Below are 12,306 nucleotides of genomic sequence, written 5' to 3'. Positions count from 1 at the left end.
AAAAAAAAAAAAAAAAAAAAAAAAGAAAAAAGATGCTTAACATCATATGTCAGTAAGGAAATGCAAACTTAAAGAACAGTGAAATACCACTACGCACTTACTAGAATGACGAAAATCCAAAACACTGACAACACCAAATACGAGGGAGGATGTGGAGCAGTAAGAAGTCTCATTCATTGCTGATTGGAATGCAAAATGTTACAGCCACTTTGGAAGGCAGTTTGGCAGTTTCTTAGAAAACTAAACACTCCTGCTGTATGATATAGCAATAACACTCCTTGGTATGATATTTGCCCAAATGAGTTGAAAACTTACGTCCACACAAAAACCTGCACATGAATGTTTATAGCAGCTTTATTCATAATTGCCAAATCTTGGAAGCAACCAAGATTTCCTTCAGTAGGCGAGTGGAAAACTAAACTCTGGTACCTCCAGACATTGGAATACTATTTATGGCTAAAAAGAAATGCACTGTCAAGCCATAAAAAGAGGAGCCTTAAATGCATATTACTAAGTGAAAGAAGCAAATTGAAAAGACTGTGTGATTACAATTATATAATTGTATATTATTCCAGACAAGGCAAAACTACAGCGACACACCCAAAAAATCAATGGTGTCAGGTTAGAGGAGAGGGAGAATGAACAGGCGGAGCACAGAGGATGTTTAGGGCTGTGAAACTATTCCGTAATGATGGATACGTGTCATTATACATAGACAAAACCTACAGAATGTACACCAAGAGTGAACCCCAATACCAATAGTAAACTATGGCCTTTAGGTGATAATGATGTGTCAGTGTAGGTTCATTGATTATTGATTGTAACAAATGTATCACTCTGGTGAAGGATGTTGATAGTGGGGGAGGTTATGAATGAGGAAGGGAAGGAGTATACTTTCTGCTCAGTTTCGCTGTGAACCTAAAACTGCTCTAAAAAGTTAAGCCTATTTAAAAAAAAATACATAACCAAGACAAAAATAACTATGATAAAAAGAAAAAACAAAACAAAAAAAAACACGGTTGCCTGCAGGGGTTAAATGGGTGTGGATGTGGAGGATGGGAGATAAAAGACAGTGGAGCCAGGCTCAGTGGCAGATGCCTATAGTCCCAGCTACTCAGGAGGCTGAGGTAGGAGGATTGCTTGAGCCTAGAAATTCGAGGTTACAGTGAGCTATGGTTCCAGTGCAGCTTGGGTGACAAAGCAAAACCCTGTCTCTTAAAAAAGTAGGGGAGGGGCAAATTAAGGAGAGGGACCTTATACTGGACCAATAATGATAAAATGTCATGAAACGAAGAGTTTAACTCATTGCTCTTTCAATCCAAAAGGAAAATGAGATTATTTGTATGTGCTTTATAATCACACAGTATATCAGCTTTAGCATATTTTGACCCAGTATACACTGATTCTGTCCTCACGTCTTCACATTTTGAACATACCCTTTACAGGTAAGAAGGAATTATCCCCTAAAATATAAGGTTAAAACTAGAATCTGGGCCGGGCGTGGTGGCTCATGCCTGTAATACCAGAACTTTGGGAAGCCGAGGCGGGTGGATCATTTGAGGTCAGGAGTTCGAGACCAGCCTGGCCAACATGATGAAACCCTGTTCTTACTGAAAATACAAAAATTAGTTGGGCTGTAGTGGCGTGCGCCTGTAATCCCAGCTACTCAGGAGGCTGAGGCAGGAGAATCCCTCGAGCCTGAGAGGCGGAGGTTGCGGTGAGCTGAGTTGGGGCCACTGCACTCCAGTCTGGGCGAGAGAGTGAGACCCTGTCTCAAAAAACAAAAAACTATTATCTGAATTCAATTTTTCTACAACACACCCCCAAACAAAAAAACTTGTTTTATACTTCTCCATAGCTTAGTATTACTTTTTAACACAAACACCTATTGTTCTCTGCCTGCATGCACTGGAATTGAGGTCTATGGATGCCTTTCCTGACCATATTTCTTCACTTCTGCTGCCCACTGGTGGCGTGAGGGCACAATAACGAATGTTTACTTTGCCCTTGCACTGTTCACATCTGGGAACCGCAAAGGAGTGAGGTGGTAGGACTGTCAGCCTCGCCTCCTATTCTTTGATTTCCAGCAACTTATTTTCTAAAGATTGCTGGAGGGAAAGGCTCAACGTCTCTTTTGGGATTTTCCTGAGCAGAAAGACCTCATCCTAATAAAACTGAGGCGCCAATCCTGCTGGCTGGCAACTTTCGGCAGGGAAGGTGATTCTATCTGAAGATTAATCCTAACTCTGGGACCCCTTGGAAATGTCCAGGAGCTAGGAACGCAGCGCCGCGGTCTCTCCAGCCTCTGGTCCTCGGGAGCAGAAGGGAACCAGTGGAGCAGGTGCTTCTGGGGCCGCACGGAAACCCAGCCACGCCAGTTCCTCCACTGCGCCGGCAGGCGGCGGAGACGCTGCGCGTGCGCGCTGGGCAGACGGTGGCCCGGAGACGACTCTCCCAGCCTCCTCCGGTCTCCCCGGGCAGCATGAAGACCGCCGAGAACACCAGAGGAACCGGCAGCGACGGGCCACGGAAACGAGTCCTCTGCGTCCTCTGCGGCCTCCCCGCGGCAGGAAAATCGACTTTCGCGCGCGCCCTCGCCCACCGCCTGCGGCAGGAGCAGGGTTGGGCCGTTGGTGTTGTCGCGTATGATGATGTCATGCCCGACGCGTTTCTCGCCGGGGCAAGAGCGCGACCGGCGGTCAGCACGGAGGGGCGGGGCCTGGGCCTCGGCGCGGGACGGGGCGGGGCGGGGCCGGGCCGGGCCACTGGCGTCCACTCGGTGCTGGGTGATTTGCCATGAGCGCCAACTGCACGCTAGACCGTGCTTGGTCTGGGAGGTGAAGTTCGAGGAAAGTGGAGCTGGGTTAACATAGTTACTGCAGAGGGTGAATGAGTTGGCTGTAGAAATGTGTCATAAAGTAGTTACAAAGCCAACGGTTAGAGCGATGCATTTTAGAGGCTTATCTGTATATTTGATGCATGTATATATTGTATATTCTATACAGTTGAGTCTTAAGACAGGGTCAGGTTCTCAAGTCAGCATGCAAGGTGGACAGCCCCTGTAGTCAAATGCACTCTTGAAAATCCCTTAGAAAGTTTCTCCTTAAGAGAGGGAAAGAAGCTCTAAACGTCTAGCTACGAGTGGACTCAGGTTTTGTAATTTGAGGAATCCTCTTTAAGAAAAAGAATACAAATTATAAGTAACAGAATTGCTAGGGTCCTTCAGAACGATAGAAAGAGGCTGTACAAATGCATTATCAGACCTATGAAGCTTAATCTTTGTAAAGTCAATCTGCCTCTGCCAGCTTTGGGAAAGATGGCTGTTTCTTAGTTGACCACCAGAGGAAGTAATGGGTTTGTATTTACGGAACAAGTTGTATGTTCCACGTACATCTCTTTAAGCCCTCCTCGTCTCACAGCACGGTGAGATACATCCTCTTGGAGAAGCATGTGGAAACTGAGACCAGTGGGGGAAGAGTAGATTACATTCGTTTCTCTCATCTCATGCTCACTCTAGAGTAAATACTCTTTGAAATATTCTGAAATTTTAACATTATTATTTTGTTGTTTAATGCCTAATGTAGATGAATTTACAGAAATCAAATGCAAATGTTATGTGACTCCACTCTCTTAAGTATATATAAATACAGTACATTTGGTGCATGGGCTCTCCAGCAAAGTGTATCTACTTTCTCATTCTTGGTTAATTGCGAAGTAAGTACAGTGTCGGGATAGCACAGGATTGACCTGGATGATAGTATTTTCACCACTTGGGAGACATCTGAAAGTTGTCGATAGGGATTGTTGTATTTGCTGGCTTTCCCTTCACTTGTATTATGTTGTTTTTTCCACGCTTTTCCTATGGACAAAAACTGTGGGACTCATCTGCTCACCTCTTAGGAAGTGATATGTGTTTCCAATTTAGTGGGTTTAGCTGATGTGTTTGTTGTATGTAGTGTAATCTCAGTGGTGGTAAGGCATGGGCAGGCAAGTGAGAGTTCTCACTCTCCTGTCCTCCCGTTTTCCCTCCAGCTTAGATTTCTTAACTATGTCAGGATTCTCCACAGCCCTTGACCAGCACAAGATTACTTGTATTCTCAAGCTATTTATTCCCCTCAGTCTGTTTCCTCCATCTTTCCCCATCCCATATCAACTTATTTGTTAGCCTGAGGTCTTTTCTTCTTGACCCAGGGACTTTTCACCTGATCTTTTTGCTGTCTACTACCTTTCTCATTTCAAGGGAAAACCTGCATTATTATATCTTAGCCAGACTATTTTGGTAGGATGCCGATTTTGACTCCACCTTTCTCTTGGATGATAAGTAAATTGTTTGTTCACTCATTCAGTCAGTCATCCATTTAATATACATTTCTGGAGCACCTATTGGGTGCCAGACCCTCTGCTGGAGGCTGAGTATACAATGGACAGTGATCTGGCAGAGAGAGAAGCGTAAACAGATGCTTAAACTGTAAGCACTGCCAGAGTGGAGACATATGTGTAGAATGGGGAGTCGTGATGGGCAAGGGAGAGGCTGAGCTGCCTTCTGCATGATTGAGTCTGAGAAAACTTTACACAGCACTAGTATCGTTAGTTTTCCAGGCAGAAGGAATGGCCATGAGAAAGTCATGAGAAACCAGGCATGTTAGAGAACTACAGATGGTTCCATACTGTGAGGTGAAATTTTCATATGGGGCAGGGTGGCAGTGAGGCCAGATGACCAACCACCCTAGTGGCCTAATATGAATTGCAATTCTTTGGTCTCTTGTAGCCATCCCAATGGAAATTGCTTCGACAGGAACTGTTGAAGTACCTGGAATACTTCTTGATGGCTGTCATTAATGGGTGTCAGATGTCTGTCCCACCCAGCAGGACTGAAGCCATGTGGGAAGATTTTATAACCTGCCTAAAGGATCAAGATCTGATATTTTCTGCAGCATATGAGGCCCAGTCTTGCTACCTCTTAACAAAAACTGCTGTTTCTAGACCTTTGTTTCTGGTTTTGGATGACAATTTTTATTATCAGAGTATGAGATATGAAGTCTACCAGCTGGCTCGGAAATGTAATTAAAACTCTTTTTTTCTTACACATGGAGATTCTTATTCACATTTCAAAAACACTATTGTCTTCAATGAGAATTTAACTTGATTAGGAGGTTATGTAGATTGACTTCATTTTAAAAGCTAGATGTTCAGTATTGCAAATGGAGTTTTTCCTACTATAATTGTCATAATTTGTCTAATATATGTTTATTTCATATTTTGGAAAAATAGTATAGCAGTAATTCTGTCATTTTAAACTGTTTTCAGATTCATTGGGCTTTTGCCAGCTCTTTTTAGATTGTCCTCTTGAGACCTGTTTACAGAGGAATAGCCAGAGGCCACAGGCACTGCCTCCTGAGACCATCCACCTGATGGAAAGAAAGCTAGAAAAGCCCAACCCTGAGAAAAATGCTTGGGAACACAACAGCCTCACAATTCCGAGTCCAGCATGTGCTTCGGAGGCCAGGTATTCCACTCAAAGTCATCCCTCCCTGGATGCTCCCCTGTGCCAGGTTCATGGTCAGTGCTTTGTCTGTGTTGGCTTAGTTAGTCCCCACACAGGCATTGGAGAGACATTATTTCCCCCTTTGTGTGGAAGCCAAAAGTGTAATGGGAAAATTTAGTTTGTCCAGAATCACTGAGCTTGTAAATGACAGCTGAGATTTGAACCCAAGTTTATTTGCAAATGTCTGCTCATAACTGTTAGGATTATACTGTCTTTCAGTAGTTGGAGCAGGAAATTCAGAGAACACATCTGATTCTCTTGCTAAAATACATAATCTAAATAGGTCGCCTGGTAGTTTTCTTTTAGAAATAAATCTGTGAAAGAGTGCGACTGGTATTGGGTCGTATTTGCCTTAGAGCTCACCATCGTTACATTGCTTTTGTATGTGAGGCTTATAGGCTGTGCTGTCTGATGCATTTCATTCATTACGTATGTCGTGAGAGCTCTTGAGCAGCATATTTCTAGCAGAAACTTTGCTGGTGATGGAAATGTTCTATATTTGCACTAATATGGTAGCTGCTAGCCACATTTGACTGTTGAGCCCTTAAAAGTAGCTAGTGTAACTGATGACCTGAATTTTGTGTTTAAGTTATTAATTTAAACTTAAATAGCTTCATGTGGCCAGTGACTATTGTATTGGACTGTGCAGTTCTACAGGTATACTGACCACATTCCCTTAGTTCCTGCATATTGTCCACGAGGGATTGGTATCAGCTCACTGCAGCCTTGACCTCCTGGGCTCAAGCAATTCTCCTGTCTCAGTCTCCTAAGTAACTGGAACTACAGGCCCACACTGCCAAGCCCAGCTAATTTTTTAATTTATTGTAGTAACAGGGTCTCACTGTGTTGCCCAGGCTGGTCTGAAACTCGTGGCCTCAAGCAGTTCTTCCAAGTTGGCCTCCCAAATTGCTGGGATTACAAGCATGAGCTACCACCCCTGGCTAATATTTTCTTAAATTTTGGGTTATATTGGGAACAGTGTCTATAATTCCTTTTGCAATTCTTTTTAAGAATCTTCTCTTAAGGTTATAGTTCCCTTAAAAATCTATTTGCTATGCTTTACCTCTTTTAAGACTGTAAACAAGTGGCTCACACCTGTGATCCCAGCACTTGGGAGGCCAAGAAGGGAGGATCACTTGAACCCAAGAGTTTGAGGTTGCAGTGAGCTATGATAACACCACTGCATTTTAGCCTGGGTGACAGTGAAACCCTGCCTCTAAACAAACAGACTAAATAGAACAAAAGGGCATGGATATGAAAATTAGCTAGTGATCACTGGCTAAATAGACACTAAAACTCAAATTATATATATGGTCTCATTCAGTCCTCACAACCAGCTCTTTTTAGATTGTCCTCTTGAGACCTGTTTACAGAGGAATGGCCAGAGGCCACAGGCACTGCCTCCTGAGACCATCCACCTGATGGGAAGAAAGGGTAGTTTTCTACCCTTTAAGGGTAGAAACTATCATCCCCATTTTATAGACGGGATAACTGGGGCCCAGGTAAGTAAAGTAATATACCCAGGTAGGAAGTGGCAGAGCCAAGATTTGGACCCAGTGGAATCTCACTCACTCCAGAACCTGGGTTCTTTTCAGTGTGAGGAAGATCATCTTGAGGCTGAGCTTTAACTTGATGAGCTCACTCGCTTAAAACTTTTTAGTGCCACTCCCATAATCTGAGTAAAATTTAAACTCCTTACCCTAACTTATATGTTCTAACCCAGATGAATTCTCCAGCTTCATATTCTGCCACTCTCCCTCCTTGCTTCTTTTCAGCCTTTCTCTACTGCATGAACACAAGGAGCTGGTTCTTGCCCTTGGGTCCTTGTACTTGCTGCCCCCCTGCCCTTCCCACGTATTGATCCTTGGCTGCCTTCACTGACCATCCTAACTAAAGCAAAGAACATGAGTTGGGCTGCCCTGTCACTCTTATCATTGTCACTTTGTTCATTGTCTTTGCTCACTTAAGTAGTTAACACCATCTGAAATTATTTTTTGCTTTATATAACTGTTTATCTGTCTCTATTACATTATCAGACTTGGCAAAGGCAAGGATCTTGCTACAACCCCAGCTCAGCACGTGGTTGTACAGTATTTTTCATATAAGACGTTCAATAAATATTTGTTAAATCAGTGAATGAATTCTACCTGAAACCTTCATGGGCCTTGCTCAGTGAGAAACTTTGTTCGTCCATATCCAGTAAATAAGCGGGAGCCAGAAAGTGAAGACCAAGCATCTTTCCGTAGGGAATAAAATTGAGCTCTTGTGGCCCCCAGTTCAGCCTTAAGAGGGGAAGGGAGAATGACTTTTCAAAGCTTATTGACGTGAGTCTTAGGAAATTGGTATTTTTCAATGAGGGGTCCTTAGCTTGTTTTGAGCTACTGCATTTGGATTTTCTACGTGGAAGCTAGCTTCTAAATCATTTAGTTTTTTTCCTTTTGTTAAGGATCTTGGGTTATAGCAGTTTCATTCCTCTAGAATTCAGTTTAATATTCATAAATACAAGTTCTTTGAAAGTCAGATGTTGGATATACAGATCTATTGTATTTTATCCCATTTTCTCTGTAGCCTGGAGGTGACTGATTTATTGCTCACTGCTTTGGAAAATCCAGTAAAATATGCTGAGGACAATATGGAACAAAAGGTAAACTTCCAGTGTAGATTTAATGTAAATCAGAAGGAACAACTTTTTGTAGGAAGATCTTTTGAGCTGAATATAAAATATGAGCGAAATGAGAGATGCGTTGTCACTGGCTTGGCGTCTCACCAGCACTCACTGTTGGCAGCTCATGCCGGCTGGCCAAAGCCGATTGTTAAACTTTCAGAAGTGTTGTAGCCTGTTGATGTTTTGTTGGTAGGAATGTTTACACCACAGAAATTGGCAAACACTACAGATAGGTCCGGGTTTTTTTTCTGGGAGAGTCAGTTATTAGACATTCACCAGCATATCACCGCCCTAGCTGGAACCCAGTTTACCACTGGATCTGATTTGGTTGGACTCTTGTAGGGAAGAATAACAGAAAAGCCAGTTAAACTTTTCTTTTAGTCCCTTCAAATACATGTGACCTATGCTTTAGCCATTTATTTTATAAAACTATGTGACTTCTAATAACAAATGTCTGTATTACATAGGAGACAGATAGAATTATTTGTTCAACTAACATTCTTCATAAAGCTGATCAGACACTCCGAAGGATTGTATCTCAGACAATGAAGGGAGCAAAAGGTATGATGTGTCAGTTATGTGTTGAGTTGGTATGATTGTGACTTTCTACTGCTACTTGTATTCCCGACACTCAGTTTATTAGTTTTCAGTCATAAAAATTCACATCATGTTTTCAATTTAATTATGCAATTTGACTAAATATAACTAAAAATTCTGACTCTGGAACTGAGTGTTCATCCATCCAACAAATTTTTACTGAGTCGCCTTACTGTACTAGGCCTTACTGTAGATGCTGGGCAATCGGCAGGGAGCAGAACATTCTAATGAGGAGATAGACAAAACATAATTACATGAGTATACGCCCATGCTCTGAAGAAAATGTAGGGTAAGGCAGTGTAGTGATGGGAGGATTTATTTTTAAAAGGGTAATCAGGAAGGCTTCTCAGAGATGACATTTAAGCAAAGATGGGAAAGAGCGAACCATGCAGCTATCTGGAGGATCATTCTAGGCAATGAACACATCAAGTGCAGAAGCCCAGAGGTTGGTTGGACTGTTGTGGAATCGAGAAGAGGCCATTGAGCATGGGGTGAGGTAAGAAAGTGGGAGAGGTAGTCAGGGGCCAGGTGTAAGATCAGCATGGAATTTGAATAAAGTCAATGTATTATAAACCAGAATTTATATAATAGATGAAATATGTGGTAACTAGAGTTTTGCACAATTCCATTAGGTCTTGAATACTGTATGGCTATATTTAAAATTGTACCTTTAAAACCAGCAACTAACATTTTTTGAGCACCTTTCTGTATGTTAAGTGCTTTACAAATACTGTTTCTAATCTTCACAGTCCTATAAGGTATAATTTTACAAATGGGGAAATGGAGGTTCATAGAGGAACAAGTAACTTGTCCAAGGCTGAACAGCTACTAAATATTTGGGTAACCTGGGGTCCAGAATTACATCCAGTTCCAGTCTGTGCTTCCCATTCTGCTCCCCTGCATCACAATCATTTATTACCTTTACAAAAGCTTAGAACATTGGAAAAGGAAACAATATACCAGCCATACTGTTTTCAAACTTGTATAAAACTATGATCTATAAGTTGATTTTATTGTAACCCAGGGTATAACCCAGTACACGAACTCATGTGTGGAAACAAGTTTCACAAAACACATTCACATGTTTAATGAACTCTGTGTTCTACTTGATTTCATTTTAGAAAAATACCGATTGCCACTTACTAATGGGTTACAATGCAAAGTTTGAGAAACACAGGACCAGGACAGAAATGGCATCATAAATAAAACAAAAAAAAGTTCCAGGACTTCTCACTCAACCATTTGCTTTTCTTCTTTTCTGTCTATAAAATGAAGCAAGGTCCTGGGGGGTTGTGGGAGGTACGGTTATGCTCAAATCACTCTTATATCACACCCATTTAAAAACATACAGATATAGAGCCATATATATGTGTGTGTGTGTGTGTGTGTGTGTATATATATATATATTTTTTTTTTTTTTGGTGAGGGAAGGTAGTAGTTTTTAATCTGTGCTTAAAAATTCAGTTCCTCTACCATCAGGAAAGTGAAAAGACAAGCCATAATGGGAAAAAGTATTTGCAGACATATATCTCATAAGGGATTTGTATCCAAAATATATAAAGAACTCTTACCACTCAATAATAAACACAAATAACCCAATTTTTAAAAGGGCAAAGGATCTGAGTCGACATGCTTCCAAGGAAGATATACAAATGGCCAATAACCACAGGAAAACATGCTCAACATGATGAGTCATTGGGGAAATACAAATCAAAACCATAAGGTAGCACTTCACACCCACTAGGAGGTCTAGAATTAAAACACCCAAGTGTTGTTGAGAATGTGTAGAAATATGTTAGGAATGTCAGACGGTACAGCCGCTTTGGAAAACAGCTAGCAGTCCCTCAAACATTCCATTAGCACGCAAGCCAGCAATTCCATTCTCAGGTGTATACCCAAGAGAGATGAAAACATGTTCACATAAAAACTTGTACACATATGTTTATGGCAACATTATTCGTAATAGCCAAAATATGAAAATAACCCATGTGTCTGTCAGCTGACAAACAGAATTTGGTGTATCCATACCAAAATATTATTCAGCCATAAAAAGGAATGAAATGCTGATATATGCTATACAATGTGGAATAACCTTGAAAACATGATGCAAAGTGCAAGAAGTCAGTCCCAAAGACCAAGTATATGTATATTTCCAGTCATATGAAATGTCCTGAACAGGGAAATCTTGAGATAGACAGTGGTTGTGTGGCTGCTTAGAGATTGGGGGGTGGGCAGAAGGGAAGGTGGTAAGCAGTATGATAGCTAACGGATATGGGGTTTTGTTTTGCTTTGTTTCTGAGATGGAGTCTTGCTCTGTTGTACAATGGCATGATCTCGGCTCACTGCAACCTCCACCCCCTGGGTTCAAGTATTCTGCCTCAGCCTCCCGAGTAGCTGGGATTACAGGCATGTGCCACCATGCCTCGCTAATTTTTGTATTTTTAATAGAGGAGGGGTTTTGCCATGTTGGCCAGTCTGGTCTCGAATGCCTGACCTCAGGTGATCTGCCTGCCTTGGCCTCCCACAGTGCTGGGATTACAGGCTTGAGCCACCAGGATATGGGTTTTTGAGATGATGAAAATGTTCTAAAGTTAACTGGTGATGGTTGCACATACCTGCAAATATACAAAAAAACCACCGTATTATACAGATTAAATGGGTAAACTGTATGTGAATTATATCCTAATAAAGCTAACAAAAAAATAAAGTTCAGCTTCTCAGTAACACTACCCACGTGTGGCTAGTGGCTGCTGTATTGAATAAAGCAGATATAGAACAGGCCCATCATTGCAGAAAGTTATATTGGACAACTACTGTTCTAGATATTATTTATCAGGTTCAAAACTAAATTGTCATCTATTTTTACTTTTTTGCCTGTTTAATTTAGTAAGGTGGTAAGTCAGCTGTCTTGATTTTTCTTGGCAACAACAACAAAAAGTCCCTTTCAGGTTAGTCTTTTCTGCTCACATGTTTCCTAACAAGTTATTTAAATTCTTTGACTTGTTTCAGATGATTTTTGAATATCACATTGTGACCTTTTTTCTATATATTACACCAACTCAATTGCAATTATTTGTAGAATCTAACTGGTTTGTTCAAAGTAATCAAATTAATTTCCTCATGTCATTAGACACCCCGGATTACTTTAATTTACAAGTAATTTGAGAATATCTTTTTATTTTAGATGAACAAGTGCTTCCTCACAACTTGAAGCTTCTAGCAGAAGAACTTAACAAGCTCAAAGCAGAGTTTTTGGAAGACCTAAAACAAGGAAACAAAAAATACCTGTGCTTTCAGCAAACCATTGACATATCAGATGTCATTTCTTTTTTTCATTATGAGAAAGATAATATTGTACAGAAGTATTTTTCAAAGCAGCATTAAAATTTCTGAATTGCCAATCAAATGTCTCATTTTGGTAAGCTTTTGCAAATTTGTTGAAACAACAGTGTTGTATTACGATGTTTTCTAGGCTAGTAATGCCAAAGTGAGTCAGTCA

The 12,306-nt window shown here is 41.1% G+C and overlaps 1 protein-coding gene across 1 annotated transcript; it reads left to right on the top strand.

The window, feature by feature from the left end:
* The first annotated feature begins 1,964 nt into the window (after window positions 1-1,964).
* PSTK (phosphoseryl-tRNA kinase) lies at window positions 1,965-12,213 on the top strand. Its single transcript, XM_021943811.2, has 6 exons — window positions 1,965-2,698; window positions 4,769-5,060; window positions 5,308-5,506; window positions 8,114-8,189; window positions 8,678-8,771; window positions 11,992-12,213. The coding sequence occupies exons 1-6, from the start codon at window positions 2,483-2,485 to the stop codon at window positions 12,189-12,191; spliced, it is 1,077 nt and encodes a 358-aa protein (XP_021799503.1). The 5' UTR covers window positions 1,965-2,482; the 3' UTR covers window positions 12,192-12,213.
* Window positions 12,214-12,306: the final 93 nt, after the last annotated feature.

Source organism: Papio anubis, chromosome 11 (assembly GCF_008728515.1).
Source record: "Papio anubis isolate 15944 chromosome 11, Panubis1.0, whole genome shotgun sequence".
In the NCBI taxonomy this organism is placed as follows: Eukaryota; Metazoa; Chordata; class Mammalia; order Primates; family Cercopithecidae; genus Papio; species Papio anubis.
This window is presented reverse-complemented; position numbering and strand designations above follow the sequence as displayed.